General features: G+C 37.7%; 1 protein-coding gene across 1 annotated transcript in view; it reads right to left on the minus strand.

Moving 5' to 3' along the window:
* Positions 1-17,923, minus strand: part of LRP1B (LDL receptor related protein 1B) — a 1,771,065-nt gene that overhangs the window by 160,946 nt on the left and 1,592,196 nt on the right. The window contains exons 64-65 of the mRNA XM_004375116.1: positions 7,095-7,201; positions 1,778-1,907 (exon numbers count right to left, since the gene is read on the minus strand). Coding sequence (XP_004375173.1) covers positions 1,778-1,907; positions 7,095-7,201 — 237 coding nt within the window. The remainder of the gene's footprint in view (positions 1-1,777; positions 1,908-7,094; positions 7,202-17,923) is intronic.

A 17,923-nucleotide genomic window follows, 5' to 3' on the forward strand; every position in this document is an offset into this window, starting at 1 on the left:
TTTAAGAAATTTTTTGCTTTAGGATTCTAAACATAAGTATATGTATAATTATCAGAGCCTGTATAATTTGAGAAGCCCTAGTGGCACAGTGGTTAAGACTTGGCTGCTAACCAAAAAGGTCAGAAGTTAGAATCCACCAGCCGCTCTTTGGAAACTCTATGTGGCAGTTCTACTCTGTCTTATAGGATCACTATGAGTCAGAATCGACTTGATGGCAATGGGTTTGTTTTTTCTGTTTGTTTGTATAATCTGAAGTATATTATTTTATGATATAGAAATTTAAAATAATAAGAAGATAAATAAGTTATGACCATTGTTGTTATTAGGTGCTGTCAAGTCAGTTCCAACTCATAGCAACCCTATGTACAACAGAATGAAAAACTGCCCAGTCCTGTGCCATCTTCACAATTGTTGTTATGCTTGAGCCCATTATCATAGCTACTGTATCAATTCATCTCTTTGAGGGTCTTTCTCTTTTTCGCTGACCCTCTTCTACCTTACCATGTCCAAAGTATGTGAGACCAAGTCTTGCCATCCTTGCTTCCAAGGAGTATTCTGGCTGTACTTCTTCCAAGACAGATTTGTTTATTCTTCTGGCAGCCCATGGTATATTCAATATTCTTTGCCAACACCATTACTCAAGCTAATTAATTGACACAGGAATTATGACGGACACTTTTCAGTTTGCTAGGCTTGTATTCAAACCTCTGAGTCTCTGGGCCTTATATGGGACAGTCAGGCAGGATATGTATTCTAAATTGCTTAGCAGAGAAATGCTAAAAAGCTTTTTTGCTTGAATCTTAATTCTTTTTAATTGGTAGTGTTGTCTACAGTCATGTATTAATAAGGAGCCAGAGAGCATGTCTGGATTCAGTAAGAAAGAAGATGTGATCAATTAGAAATGTACCATGGGCATGGTAGTGAGCCATGGTAACTTGTGTGCATTATAGGTACTACTTCTGACTTAATCCCTCACACTAACACTTTCATGGTTATATATAGATTATACCATGATTGTCTCCCAATATTTTTCCATATGATAATTTTATTAAAATATATGAGTACAAAAATTAAGAGTTTTAATGAGCATATTTATAGAACAATATATAATGGAATACACTCAGATCATAGCGACCCTACAGGACAGAGTAGGACTGACCTATAGGGTTTCCTAGGCTGTAATCTTTATGGGAGCTAGGTCTTTTCTCCTCCTGAGCGACTGTTGGGTTTGAACCTCTGATCTTGTGGTCAGCAGCCGAGTGCTTTAACCATTGCACCACTATGAGTCAGCATCAACTCAACAGGACACAACAACCACAACAACAACATAAAGGAATATAAACACCTCAATTGGGCGTCTTTTCCTATATTCTGATTTTTATTCCTAATTTTATTTTGATTTTGGCCCAAGATGTAAATAGAAGCAACGCATTTATGCTTCTCCTCATTTGGTATCACTTTGAAACGACTACATTTCTGCTTCATAAGCTTAATTTCTATAACTGGAAACCTGACTTTATAGTACCTATAGTTTGAGCATATTTCATGTTGCTGTCTTGGGACAATAATTCCAAATGGTGTGAAAAGATATAGAAACCAGAAAATCAAAGTTTGAGGAATAATGCTTGGATCCTTACATAAGTAATAATCTTACCTGGTATTATTTCTTAAAAACAGTAAATACATGCATGCATTGGCCCCTGTTTTCGCACATCATTGTTTAGATTCTATCAAGTTACAGTATCAGCTAAGTTAAATATAACCTTAATCATTTTACCTGGGTCACAGCTTTTCTCGTCCTCGCCATATTTACAGTCTTCATGACCATCACATTTCCATTTTGCTGATATGCACTGACCATTAGAACACTGAAACTGATCTCTGGAACAACTTGTTTCACAATTTCTCTGTCAAAAACAGCACAGAAGTAAAACTAAATTTTCAGAAAAATATCTACAAACTCAAAAGCAGCTAGAAATATATATGTAGAAATCTTCTGTATAGAAACCTAGATGCGTAGAAACTGTAGGCCACATACAAGTAGCTCAGATGGTCATATTTTAATATAACACAGCCTATATAACACGGTTTTCCACTTTCCTCATCTCCTTAGGTCTTGATAAAAGGGAGAAGTAAAAAAACATAATCCCATGGTTTTGTCATACTAATTATAATGTTCTGAGTGGATTGCACTTCAAAAGACAACTATAGGTTAATGACGTTTTAATAATTATAGCTGAGAATGAAGGTAAAGGGAAATAAAGGCTTAAGAAATTCTTTCTCAGCAAGTGCTTAAGGTATAGCAGGGGAGATGGGAATTGAAATAAAGGAAAATCCAAAGGTGAATCTGGTTTGCATCGACAAGACTTCCCCTAGAGTTATTTCTTCTCTTTTTTCTTGGTCTCTTGTCCTCCCTACCTGTTCTTTTATAGTTTAGTTGCTGTTCATAGTCCCCGATCTCTCTTCTGGTGTTTTTTCCTAAAGAGCTATGAAATGGACTGTGACACTTTTCATTTCTGCTAGCCCACATATAGAATTTATTTGGAAGTCAAAAAAGATAGCAGATTTTCTTTGGGAATCTTTCAATTCTTTATATGAGACAAATGAAAGGAATTCACTGGAGATTCACCACTTCTGGGTCTGAAAACTGCTTGAAATGGGATGTTCCACTGAAATGTCTTGCTGGAATGGTATTTTTCTCTTGTTAAACAAGTCCTATACTTGCCAAAATGTACTTCTCTGCTCCTTCCACAAAAGGCACAACCCACTCTCAGCTTGTAGAACTCCAAGTGAGTGAGGCATGTTGAGCTTTTGTTCCCTGCTTCTTCCCATCTCCATTCCCATGTAAGGACGGAAGGCATCCTTTCTAAGTTCTTTTAATTTTCTCTTTGTTGTTGATTTTTTTAAAAAATAAAACATCATCAGTAAAGAGTTTTCGTATCATGTGCAATACAATTGATATTCTTCTGCCCTCCTGCCCTTCCTCCTTCCCTTCCTTCTCCCAATTATTGGGAGTTTACCACTTGCCCAGAACTTTCTTAGACAGTAAGAATATAAAAAAAACAAACTAAGATTTTCCCCTATATTTGATAGACTCACAGACTAGTAGGAAAGCCCAACACTTTAACCAACTAATGCAATAAAATATATTAATTGCCAAAATAAATGGTAATGATTTTAAAGTGGGAATTTAGAGAAGGCTTCAACAAGAATGGTACACAAGAAATGGAACTGCCTAAGAAAGGGTTTTTCGTGTGTAAGGATAATTAGAAATTTGGTGTATCTGAAGGGTATGCTAAATAATGGTGAATAGTGAGAAAGAGTTAGTAGAAAGAGTCCACGCATTGATCATGAGCTATAGGATTTCATATGTTTTGTTCACCACTATACTCCTCATGATCTAAAAAGTGACCGATATATAAGATATATAATAAGCATTCAATGGTAACTGATGATTAGTAAATGTATGAATGAATTAATTAACTAACAAATGTAGAAATGAGGAACATAGATTAAAACTTCATGTAATTAAGTTCCATTAGAATAGGAATCACGCCTGTCTGTTCATCACATGTCTAAAACAATGGCATAATAGCTGCTACTTAATGAATATTTGTAGGATTAATGAATGTCATCTCAGCAATAAAGCTCATTTCAGTAAGCTCAATAACCAATGATGCTGACATATCTATAGTGCTTTGACAAGAATACAGACAGTGTTATTTTAGGTACTTTTCCTATTATGAGATTTCTAATTGCAATAAGTTGCAGTATAGTTGATTTGCGTGTGTGTGTATTTAATTATGATTTCAACAGTTATCAACACTTGCTATTCTTGTTTCATCCACCATGCCCAGTTATTTATACTATGGAGTATTTTAAAATAACAATAACATTATCTGAAAATTAACAATATCACAAAATTAACAATATTCCTTAGAATAAGTTTATTTTGAATCCATTTCCAAAAAGTGCACATTTTCTTAACTATATGAAATATCCTTTGGTAAAATAGGAACCCAAAATATGTTTATACATTGAATTTGGTTGATACATCTAATAATTTTCTTTTAATCTATAACTATTCCCCATTCTCTGAGTTTCTTTTTTTTTTTTTTTAAAGTGATTTATTGCATGAAGAAACAAGGTTATTTGTTCATTAGAATGTTAACATCCTGAATTTGGCTGATTGCATCTTAAGAACCGTGGTACAGCAACTTCCAAAGAGACTAACGAGTTTTCTATATTTTTTAGTATTGCTATGAACTCATGGATTTTTATGTATTTTACGTGTTTCCATCCACTGAGGTCTGTTTTCCTTCTGAAGCTCAAATTTTTCCTTCTTTGGTCAGTGGGGGCCTCTTCAAAGTTGCTCCTATGTCTTTCAGACATGATGCTAAGAATCTTGTTTTCTGGCTTGACAAGACATTAGTGGCTCATCTTGTCCATTTCCTCTTTCTGACCTAGAATCAGACATTTCTCTAAAAAGTCTTGTTGTTGTTGTTTTTCTAATCAGGAAATGGTAGTTAGAGGCCTCAGTGTAAATGTCAAGGATAGTCATTACTATTAGCTTCACATTATTTTTAAAACTACTCAGTGGCAGAGCTAGGGAATGTATACTTTCAGAAAGAGAAAGAGTAATCAAGACCTTACACTGCTACTTTTGAATTTAGTATTACAGATTATTTACTTAATTTCTTTGTTTTTAAATTCGTGTATCCTTTCTTTTACCCTGAAAAATCTGATTACTAATGACATTAACATAATTAGCTTTTGAAATATGCTTCTCTCAATATATGAGTTTCAAATTAATAATACCATGAACAAGACAATGAATGCAGTTTAAGATTCCTCTGCATTTTCTTTTATTCTTAATAATATTTTATACTTGATGTAGAGACGAAGTACTGTGTTTTAAAGTCACTTTAAATAATTCTTCTCTGTAGATGCCTCCAACTTGATATGTAATTAGATTGATTCAGTTTTCTATTGTTGTTTTTTAAATTAACTTAATCTTTGTTAGATATTAATAAGCAAATTAAACTGTCAGCTCATATTCATACAGAAACATATCTTCACAATTCTCTCAGGTATTTTTGTTCCTAATAGGAGAGTAATCTGTGTGTATTTTTGCTTTCTAGCAATCTGTGTGTATTTTTGCTTTCTAGCCATTTGACTCAGTTCCCTGTTCTGTTTGCTTGTTTTGTTTGATTTTTGTAAATGCAATCTCAGTCAATACAGGCTTTAGAAAGAAAACTAGAAATCACCTATCTTTGATGTTAGTTATTTCATCACATATAGACTATACTAAATATCTGTAAATGTAGAGCAAGTCTATTTTTAAGAAATATCAGACAGAGTTAATTTGATTCCCTTGGGAAATTATCATGAAAATGTCTAGATGTATGGAGATAGTTTCAGGATTAAAAAGCTATGTCTATCAATTTATGGCATGAGAAAAATGGTTTTAATGAGGATATATACTTTCACATGCAATAAGACTTTGCAAAAAAGTCATTAACTTTGTATGTGTATCTTGCATATCTAATGAATAACATATAATATAAAATCATAAGCCTTAGACAATGTATCCATATGTCTTGAAGTTTCATGGATTGCACAGGCTGGTGGAACATACAAAATACATATATATGGCATGGATGATTTTACATTAAAAATGTGTTTTCCTGCATTGGAAACATTACCTATAATTTTTGAGTTAACAGATACTAAGTAAATATGTGGTTGGTCAATGTAGCAATAATTTAATTGCCCTGCAGATTTCTTGAAATTGTATTTTGATTTTTGGTGTGTGAATAGCCACATCAGTAGAAATGTTATTTTTCACCTTCTTCTCTTAAGAGAACTTGGTGTCCTTGAAGTTTAGATTTTGCTGGCCTTCAGGTAAGAAATTTCAAGCATTTGTTCCCAAAATCTAGGCTTCAGAATGTGACTCAGATGACTTGTCCAAGGGTGAGATGATGGATAATGTCAAACCCTGATACGTATGCCTAAGGACTGGAAGAGAACTGACTTGTATGTGTTCTACATATATATTAGAGACATGTAGTATCTCTGGCAGGAAAATCAGATGAGGATAGTTGTATCCTGAAATATAGAGCTCTCAAGAGTAGCAGGGAGGATCTTCTCAGGCCAAGCCTATGGTCAGTGTGTGTGTATCTGTGGGTCAACAAGAACTGCAGGGTTCTAGAGAGCCATTGTTTCACAAGGAGCCATGGTGGTCACTGAGGACCAGAGACCTCCTTTTCCTCCTTTACTTCCCATTAGACTTGTTTGCATAAGCCCTGCATTCCTGGTATTATTCACAAAACAAGACATGATAAATGACTATGATTAGACTTCTTTCTGACATGGGAAGCAGGGGCTAGTGGTCATTTTAGATTTGATTAAAAAATATATATATAATGATGTGTACTTTATTAATTTTTAAAGCATCATGGAATAATTTCTATCTGAAACATACATATATAAATGAATGAATAACCAATTGTATAAAATAATTTTCAGCACAAACTAATTTTACAGAATTATCCAGAGAAATTCTAAACTTTGTCACATAAATTGTGTGTACATGGGTCTTATTATAAGTGGATTGTGATTTAGCATCTAAGCAAAGCTCAACCTGTGGTTTCATGAAAACTGATGACCCGTATGGAAGTGTATAAGACTATATCTATTGAAGAAAGAGACTGGGGAGAAGAAAAACTGTTTAAAATGCATAAAAATATTAGCTGTCACTATAAATACTGCAGCAAATGTATGATCAAATTCACAGATGGCAAGGGCAGCAGCTATAGGGAATAGGGCTTTCATACATCCTATTCCCAGCCCAGCTATTCACCACTTGAGGTAAAACAGACTATAAAATTAACTGTCAATAGTCGCATAAGAGCGATTCCCTATGCTGGGTATGTGCAGCACAGTGCATGGATATAATACTTATCTCAGTGTGTCAGGAGCAAAGTGCATTTCAAAGCTGTCCTAGTTGCACTCATTGGACTGAATAATAATAATTGCAAATGTGGTTCTAAAGAACTGCTTTCTTTTTAGTTCAATTTTGCAAAGATGCCTACCTCATCAGAGCCATCTGCACAGTCAAAATCTCCGTCACACCAAAACCTTGAAGAAACACAGTCCCCATTGGCACAGAGAAAATCTTTCAATGTACAGGTCTGTGGCTCTAGGGATGGAAGACAGCACAAGGTTATTCTATTATATGAAACTGCATCTAAAATTTATATGGCATACCACATGAGGTAGCATTAAAGAAAAAGAAAAAAAAAAAAGAGGTTAGCCAAGTAGAACCAATAAATTGTTCAGGAAAAATGTCCCATGAACCATCTACGGTACATAATATAATGATTTTTCAAATTTATTTTTAAAGTCATGAATAGAAAGTGGCATTACAGAAACAAATGGAAAACAAAGGCAAAAGATAAATAGCCTACTGTTTAATAAAAATACAGCAACAAAGTAAAATTAAAAACATATACATATACATACTGTTGCAGTATAATAATATATAACAATAATCTTTTCCAGTTTTTGGAGTTGTAAGTCATTTTATGTATTTACTTTAAGTAGACATTATGTGAATCTCTTACTTCACCGAATATACCCATGCGGCTGGTTATTAACTGGGGAGTGAGTTGACTTTTTATTATTTATTCTAATAACATTCTAATTCTTCTATTTTATCCCTGGGAAATCCATAATTCATAAAACAAGAAGGGCACATAAGAGGTTATTGGACATGACTGGATCAGCATGAAGTTGAGGAGGCAGAAGGAAGCTATTTTCTTTGAAAACTGCCTATTTGCTTATGCAGTTGTTTGCTTATGTCCTATATCATTTGACTGTCAGCTGATTTGCCATTTATTGATTTGACTATGCTTCACTATCCCCTCCCACATAGGACTTAAGCCAAATAGTATGACTTACTACTTAGCTTAAGTCTTATCTGGACACTGAATTAGGGTTCCAGAAATCTGTTCTGGCAAGTAATCAATATGACTGCTGAGGATCATCTCTTGTTTAGTTTTTCTGTCTTCTAAATAGAATTAACAGCTAGCATAAGGAAAGACCCTTCTAGTTTTCTCTTTGATAACTATTTTTATAGCTTTCTACACATATAATAGTATTCTTATCCATGTGAAGAAGGAGTAAGTAAGAGATAAAATTTAAGAAACATCCACGTGAAGTCTAACATTCTACATAAATTTTGTGAATAATTCAGCCAGTGACTGGGATATTTCTCTACACAATCTCTTGGTTTGTAGCTATAGGGAAACATCTTGAATGTTTCCTGTCAGGGGGTCTTCAAAATTTCTGCATAAAGATCCCCTTGGAGAATGTTGAAAGAACTGTGGAAAGTGTAAATTGTACAATGTGGGGATATATGCCATTTAAACATGGCTACACTATTGACAACTTCAGCCCCTCAAAGGCCTCTATGATGCACAGAACATGTTGAGACTTGTCAGCGATGAGGAGGAGATTAGGCACAACTTGTTTTCCCAAACCTATTGTCTGACTGGCTTGTTTACCTGAATTCCTTCTCCCTTGCCCGAAACTTATTGTTATTCACCCAAAGCCCATTGTTCTGTTATTTGCTTCACTGCTTGCTGTACTGACTATAAATAAACTCCTGGGACTGAAGCCAGGGTCGAGTCCTCTGAGTGACCCTCCCTGGCCCCACTTCTCTGTAAGAGTCGTGTTTGGCTACTGTCTTCTCTGCCCTGACAATCATCACCGCTGTGACAGATGGTGCCCCGTGTGAGGGGACTGTAGACGCCCTCGCACTCAATCCCTTCAGGTGGTGAGTATCGGACATCCATTTCAGGCTGGGTTTACAGCCCAAAGGCAGCGGGGCTTTCCCGAACGCCCTCGATTCAGGCTGGGTTTACAGCCCGAGGGCGGCGGGGCTTTCCCGAGCACTCTCAAGGGGTTTCAGGCTTCAGGCCAGGAGTCTTTACTGTCTCTCATTCTCTTCTTTCATTTTCCATTTCTCCCTCATTATGGGGAATTCTCTTTCTTCTGAACAGCGTCAATATAAAACCCAGCTGTTAGGATTGTTAAAGGCCTCCAAGCTTAAGGTGTCAGAAGAAGCTCTTACCCAACTTCTGCTTTTAATTGAATCTGCCTGTCCTTGGTATCCCTTGTGGGGAAACCTTGATGTAGAAGCATGGGAACGTATTGGTAACATCATTCGTGACATGAACATCCCAGCTTCAGTTCTTATTGCTTGGCATCACTGCCGCCTTGCCCTGCAGTCCTTACAAGCAGCTCCTTCAGCTCCCTCCCCTAGTGAAGAAAATGTTTATGAACCTCCTCCTTCCGCGCCTCCCGAGGCTGATTCCTCACAACATGAGTCTCTTATGGAGAGATGTTTGCAGGAGGGTCATGAGAAAGAAGGGTTTTCTGCTTATCCTGTCATTCGGGGAGCAGGACCGCCCCGTTACGATGGCCTTGGCTTTCAAGTTTTTAAAGAACTTCGTAAAAGCATGATAGAGAATGGTTTACAGTGTTCCTTCACAAAAGGGATCGTAGAAGGTTTAGGACAGGGTTTTGAGATGACCCCCTGGGATTGGAATCTTTTAATGCGAACAGTTTTAACCCCTGCTCAATTTAGCGTATGGAGTCAAGAGTACAAGGAACATTGTAAACTTTATGCTATGGACAATCTTAACAATAACATCCCTGTTAGTCTTGACATGCTCTTGGGTGCTGGGAACTACTCCACTCCCCAAGCCCAGAGCCAGATGAATAGGCAAGCATTCAGTCAAGCCTCCGACGCTGCTGCCAAAGCCTGGAGTAAAGTCCCTGATTCCAGGACGCCCACCGGCTCATTCGCCACTATTCGTCAAGCGGCAAATGAGCCTTACATTGACTTTATCAATCGTCTCCAAATGGCCATTTCCCGACAAGTAGATAACCAACAAGCAGCTGAAGTTCTTTGTCTCCAGCTGGCTTATGAAAACGCTAATGCTGACTGTCGGGCTGTTTTAGCTCCCTTAAAGGCACAGAATATTAATCTAGCTGAAATGATTAGAGCATGTCAGAATGTTGGCACAGAAACTCATAAGGCACAGGTATTAGTGGCAGCTCTCCATCCATCCACTGCCACCTGTTTTGGGTATGGTAAAGCTGGACATTTTAAAAAGGACCGTCATAGGTTAAAAAACAAAAATGCCGACACCAAACTTCCAACCCGAAAGTATCCCCGCTGTGGTAAAGGCTTTCATTGGGCTAATATATTCTGGGTTTCTCTATGCTACAGCCCTTTCTGGAGAACGTTCTACCCATGCCTGTCATCATTTCACCCAAGCCATTGCAACTATGGGATGTCCCCAAGTACTTAAAACTGATAATGGTCCTGCATATACTTCTGCTAAATTTCAACAATTTTGTGCCACTTGGAATATTCTTCATATCACTGGCACTCCTTATAATCAAGGTCAAGCCATAATTGAACGTGCCTGTCATACTCTCAAACAGCTCTTAAATAAACAAAAGGGGGGAAATGATGTGTCTAGACTATTTGACCAAAATGAAAGACTTGCCAAAGCTCTCTTTACTTTTAACTTTTTATCAGTTGCTAAAGATGGTCGTACCACTGCAGAATGACATTTTGTCCCCCCTGACACCCGACCTCCCCCACAGGTCCTCTATAAAGATCCTCAAAGTCCCTCTGTCTGTCAAGGACCTGTAGAATTCTTAACCTGGGGGCAAGGGTATGCGGCTATTTTGTCTCCCACAGGTCCACTTTGGATTCTCGCCCGATTAGTAAAACCATATCATGACCCAGCGACAGCCACCACCCTTCCAATAGGAACCGCCACCACATCCCTCCCGTGGTGCTCCGAGCCCAGTCCCAGGTTGCCGCTGCCCAGGCTCACCGGCCCGGTCACCTGGGATGTCTCCGCCTGGGACCGCCCCGCCTGGAGGCTCTGGGCAGGTGAGAGCGGGCTCTGCGCTCCAGCCGCGACTAGGGGTCCTGGACGTGCGCAGCGCTGCGTCTCCGCCACGTGCCAGCACACTCTGCCCTGTGCTGTCACCCCTTCCCTTCTCTGAACCGCTGCCATCACCCCTTCGGTGGCCTCCATCCAACCCGACTCCAGAGAGACAACTGACACTGGCACCCCTTCCCCCAGGGATGAACACTGAAGGGCCTCCATTCGACCCGAAATCACCCCTTCCCCCGGGGATGGACACTGAACAACGGAAATCTGCAATACTGGTAACATGGGGAGGTCTGAAAGCCCTCTCCTCCAAAGCTGAGCATATCCTCTCAACTACAGGTGCCCCACTTACACCTAAAAACCTGTTTCTAGCTATGGTTTCCCTCATGACAATCAATTCTCAACAGTCATCCAATATTATCTTGTTAATCAGTAATTTGTTAATCACTAAGTCCCCAATGAAAATTTGTTATGTGTAAATTCCTCTATATTTTCTGCTTCTTCTAGATTAGATGCTTCTGTATAGATAGATTTCTAATTTAGATAATTCCTTTTCAATTGATAGTTAATTTATGTAAATCATTGTTTGTTTGATTGTTAATGAATCTTTGTGCCTTTAAGAATGTTAATCTAGTGACTATTGAGTAATAGTGTTAAACAAGGGATTGATCGGGAGAAAGCCCATTGGTCCAACAATTGGGATGTGTTCAATGTAGGGGTTTAAAAATATTTCCCTTGCGCTGACCCTGTTCCAAGTGTTTGCCCTTTAAGCTAAATTGTTGCTGCACAGTGAGTCCATTTCAACACTGCGATTCATAAGAGCCTCTCTCTAATTTAGTACCCTGGTGAAGAACCAGATGGTATCCGGTGGAAAACCAGCACCGTGAATTTAAAGAGCCTACCATGGCCGTGATCTAGGAGCCCAACTAAGTCCGGGGATTAAGTAACAACCTGGTGAAAAACCAGATGGTATCCGGTGGAAAATCAGCACTGTGAGTTTAAAGAGCCTGCCATGGCCGCCATCTAGGAGCCCAACTAAGTCCAGGTATTACTCATCGTTATGCTACTTCTCCTCCTTAAACATATAGAGTGTGCCCCAGCTGAAGCTGGGCAAAGAAGGACTCACAAAAATTCTCCACACATCAGCCAGGCCCTGATAGCCAAAATGTTCTTGACAAGAAAATTTTACTTTATCCTAACAGGTATTTGTTGGACCGGTGAAAACCCTCTTGATTCTTATTCCATTAACTAAACAAAAAGAGGGAAATTTGGGGATATACGCCATTTAAACATGGCTACACTATTGACAACTTCAGCCCCTCAAAGGCTTCTATGATGCACAGGACATGTTGAGACTTGTCAGCGATGAGGAGGAGATTAGGCACAACTTGTTTCCCCAAACCTATTGTCTGATTGGCTTGTTTACCTGAATTCCTTCTCCCTTGCCTAAAACTTATTGTTATTCACCCAAAGCCCATTGTTCTGTTATTTGCTTCACTGCTTGCTGTATTGACTATAAATAAACTTCTGGGACTGAAGCCAGGGTTGACTCCTCTGAGTGACTCTCCTTGGCCCCACTTCTCTGTAAGAGTTGTGTTTGGCTACTGTCTTCGCCACCCCAACAATTGTCGCCACTGTGACAGTACAAGACAGTATTTTGTTGTGCTCTGGACCTTACTTTCTTATAAAATGTGATGTTCAGGCTATGAATAAGAAAGATATCATTCAATAAAATGGGGAAAAGCCACCAAATGGATGGTTTTCCTCATGTCTCTATACTCTATTTAGTTAACATGGCAATAGATCAATTTTCTTTGTTCTGGTTGTTTTTAGAGTGTATTCACATATATTACACTTTTATTCTTCAAAATACCCTTACTGGTATTAATATTACTAACTATAATGATAATAATAATAACTACCAGCTACTGATTAATTATTTGGTTTTAAGCACTATTCACAATTAATGCTAAATACTTGAAAGAACTCATCAGTTACACCTCATAACAACCCTATAAAGTAGGTGCTATTATTGGACCACTTTTTTCAACAATACCAATGATGACAACACATGTGCCATTCCCCAGATGATATATACAAGAACCAAATTGACTGCATCTGTGGAAAGAGACAATGGAGAAGCTTAATATTATCAGTCAAGACAAAGCCAGTGGCCAACTGATAAATAGACCATTAATTGATCATATGCAAGTTGGAGTTGAAGAAAATTAAACTAAGTCTGAGAGAACCAAAGTATGACCTTGAATACATCCCATATGAATTTAGAGACAATCTCAAGAATAGATTTGATGCACTCACTGAACATTAATGACCAGAAGAGGTATGGAATGACAGTAAGTATATCATATGTGAAGAAAGTTAAAGGTCATTAAAAATATCAGAAAGAAAAGACCAAAATGGATGCCAGAAGAGACTGAAACTTGCTCTTGAGCACGGAGTAGCTAAAGCAAACAGAAGAAATGATGGAATAAAAATGCAAACAGAATATTTCAAAGGGCAGCTTGAGAAGATAAGGTAAAGCGTTATGATAAAATGTGCAAAGACTTGAAATGAGAAAATTAAAAGAGAAGAATACAATAGCCATTTCTCAAGCTGAAAGAAGAGAAAATCCAAGCCTCAAGCTGCAATATTGAAGGATTTTATGAGTAAAAAATTGAATGACACAGAAATCATCAAAAGAAGATGAAAGGAATACATAGTCATTGTACCAAAAAGAAATGATCAACATTCAACCATTTCAGGAGGTAGCATTTGCTCAGGAATCACTGGTACTGAATGAGGAAATAAAAGCCATGCTGAAGGCATTGGTGAAAAACAAGGCCAAGGAATTGACGGAATACCAGTTGAGATGTTTCAACAAACAGATGCAATGCTGGAAGTGCTCACTCACCCATGTCAAGAAATTTGGAAGACAGTTACCCGGCCTACCAAATAGCAGAGTTCCATATTCATGCCCAATTCAAAGAAAGGTGATCAAACACAATGCAGAAATTTTCAAACAGTATCATTAATATTATGTGCTAGCAAAATTTGGTGAACAAAATTCTAAGATGGCTGCAGCCAAATACTGACAGGGAACTGCCAGAAGTTCATTCAGGATTCAGAAGAAGACTTGGAATGAGAGTTATCATTGCTGATGTCAGACAGGTATCGGCCAAAAGCAGAGAATACCAGAAAGATATTTACCTATGCTTTATTGACTATGTGAAGGCATTCACCTATGTGGATCATAACAAATTATGGATAACATTGCAAAGAATGAGAATTTCAGAACACTTACTTGTGCTCATGCAGAACCTGTATATGTATCAAAAGTCTTTCATTCAAATAGAACAAGTTGATATTATGTGGTTTAAAATCTAAAAATGTATCTGGCAGGGTTGTATTCTTTCACTTTACCTATTCATTCTATATGCTGAATAAATAATCTGAGAAGTGGGGCTATATGAAGAAGAAACTGACATCAGGTTTGGAGGAAGACTCATTAACAACCTGCAATATGCATATGACACAATCTTACTTGCTGAAAGTGAAGATGATGAAGATCAAAGCCTTCAGTATGGATTACACCTGAACATAAAGAAATGAAAATCCTCACATCTGGACCAATAAGCAATATCATGATAAATGGCAAGAGACTTGACGTTGTCAAGAATTTCATTTTTCTTGGATCAACAATCAATGCCCATGGAAGGAGCACTCCAGAAATCAAATGACATATTGCACTGGAAAAATCTGCTGCAAAAGATCTTTTAAGTTTTAAAAAGTAAAGATGTCACTTTGAGGACTAAGGTGCAACTGACTCAAGCCATGGTATTTCAATTGCCTCATATGCATGGAATAGCTGGACAATGAAAAAGGAAGATCTAAGAAGAACTGACACATTCGAATTGTGACGTCAGTGAAAAATACTGAATGAAGTACAGCAGAATACTCCTTAGAAGTGGGGATGGCAAGAATCCATCTCACTTACTTTAGACATGTCATCAAGAGGGATTAATCACTAGAGAAAGAGATCATTCTTGATAAAGTAGAAGGCCAGAGAAAAAGAGGAAACCCTCAACAAGATGGGTTGACACAGTGGCTGCAACAATGGGCTCTAACATAGCAACATTATGGGATTGCACAGGACTGGGAAAAGTTTCACTCTGTTATATATAGGGTTTCTGTGAGTTGAAGCTGACTGGACAGCACTTAAATTGAGACACAGAGAGGATAAGGATCACCCAGCTGGTGGAAGAGCTAGTGTTGAATTTGAACTAGACAATCTGATCTCAGGACTTTTACTGCTAGTGTATATCATCACCTCCCTACTATGGAGGTAGTAAAAATGGCTCACATGTTACAGAGATTAAGAATAAAGGCTCGAGAAGTCGAGTTATTTGTCCAAGCACATGTCTAGCAACGTCTACTTTACTAAATAATAATAATATAAACCTTTTTCTCTAATCATCACTCCACACTGAAGCCATTTCATCCTCCTTCTGTTTGTAGATACACGTACTTTTATTCTTAGGGAAAAGAACTTATAGTGAAATATGCATAATTTATTTAACAATGGTAAATACAAACCAATAAATATTTTCATTTAAAGAATAATGAGAGAGTAAATTTAAAACATATTGTACTTTGGTGTTCACAAATAACAGTAGAAACATCTAATTTTGTAGGTTTGGGTGAGGTTATCTGAATAAGATTAATTCTTGCCTTAATGTTCTAATTTGTATTTATCTTAATCAACAGCAATTGTGAATCATGTGCTAAACAGCCATGGTTTCACAAACTTTAAAACATTTAACTGTGCGGGGGATTGGAAGTTGTTGTGTCAGATTATAAATATTACATATTCAATAAACAACCATGAATTCTATTGCCGTCGAATCAATTTCTCCGATTCATAGTGAGCTTATAAAACAAAGGAGAACCACCCCATAGGGTTTCCAAAGCTGAAATCTTTATGGAAGCAGACTGCCACATCTTTCTTCCATGGAGCAGCTGCTGGTTTCGAATTACTGACCTTTTGTTTAGCAGCTGAGCACTTTAGCCACTGTGCCACCAGGGCTCCCAATAGTTTCATAGAACACTTGTTCTATGTAGACATTGTTTTAACATTGTATTATGGATTGAATTGTATCCCCCCGAAGATATGTTGAATTCCTAATCCCCTGTGCTTGTGAATGTGACCTTGTTCGAAAAGTTTTGTTTTTATTTTAATTTTGCTATTAGTTAAGATAATGTGGTCATACCAGAAGAGAGTGGGTTCTAATCCCTTTCTGAATGGTTTCTTATAGAAGGGGAGAACACGTGGAAGTAGAGGCACACACTGGTGGAAGGCAGACACAGTATGAGAATGGAAGTAGATGCATCTGTAAACAATAAAGGAATGCTAAGGATTGCTGATGGCCACCAGAAACTGGGAGAAAAGCTCTCAGAAGGAATCAGTATGGCTGATAACCTGATTTGGAGTTTTAGCCTCCAAAACTGTGAGACAATAAAGTCCTGTTCTTTAAGGCCATCCACTTTTTGATATTTTGTTATAACAGCTTTAGGAAACTGTGACATACTGTTAATTTTTAAAATATAGAAGTACAGGATCTGAACGATTTGGGGGGATTCTGAGGGATTTGGCATGTTTCTATCATGTTTTTAAAAGTGGCAGCAAATCTATTTCTGAATAATAATCATGAATTATTTATACATTCACAAATGTCATCAAGGAATGGTGCAGCCAGTCTATTTTTAACTCTTCATCTATATATTTCAGATTGCTTTGCCATTGTATATCAAAGGGAAAACCTCTTTTGCAGAAAATACAATTTAATTATGAGAGAAGGTCCTGAGGGAATTTTTTTTTCTCTCTTATTGTTCATCTTACCTTTAGTCTTTTCAGGATAAATTAAAAGGCCTATTTTTAGATCTTGGCATGATAGCATTTTTCTTGTGAAAAAGAACAACAACAACAAAAAAAAAGACCATATCTGGAAGTGAACCCATCTTGAAAGAAAATGTGTTTATGAAAATTTGCCAGTATTTCTAAAATTTTCTCTCACACTAACTTCCTCCTACATTATCTATACCCCTAGATCTAGAGTAGACAGGGAACCCCAAACATTAACAATTAGCCAGATTTCCCAAAAATCTCATCCAGACACACCAGGTTGGCAACCAAGAAGCTTCTGCAGGGACATGCTTTCCGTGTTTCAGAAGGCTGATATTGACGACGTAACCCCTGTACGATTGTGAGGATGGTGCAGAACCAGGCAGTGTTTCTTTCTGTTGTACGTGGGGTCGCTATGAGTCGGAAACAACTCAACGCCATCTAACAACAACAACCCCTGTACCTATGAATGTGGTCTTGTTTGGGGAAATAAGGTTTTTCTTTGCAGATATTATTTATCAGTTAAGTTAGTGATACCAGAGCATGGTGGATCCTAATCCCTTCTGAGTGGTGTCTTATAAAAGGTCAGAATAGACACAGAGGCAGAATCACAGGAGAAGACAGAGAGCAAGTAAAGACACATATAAAAGCCAACGAATGCCAAGAAACACCCAGGACTACCAGAAGCTAGAAGAGACGAGGAAGGAGCTTTCTCTAGAGCAGACAGAGAGACAGCATGTTCCCGCCAATACCCAGAACTCAAACTCCTAGCCAGAACTGAGATAACAAATTTCTGTTCTTTAAAGCTACTCATTTTATGGTAGCCCTAGGACGCTAAGACAGAAGTCATCTTGCACAAAACTGAAGACACTGAAGTTCAGAAGATAAAAGTGGCTTTTCAAAGTCATAACCTTAGTGGCAAAGTGGGAAGACTTTTAGACTTCAGTTTCTCCCCTGAGCATATTATTATAAACCCTGGACAAGTTCAAAGGTTGTATGAATGTGAGTGTAAGCATCTAAGAAGAATTTCTAGAATACAATT

This window comes from Trichechus manatus, unplaced genomic scaffold (genome assembly GCF_000243295.1).
Source record: "Trichechus manatus latirostris isolate Lorelei unplaced genomic scaffold, TriManLat1.0 scaffold00033, whole genome shotgun sequence".
NCBI lineage: Eukaryota > Metazoa > Chordata > Mammalia > Sirenia > Trichechidae > Trichechus > Trichechus manatus.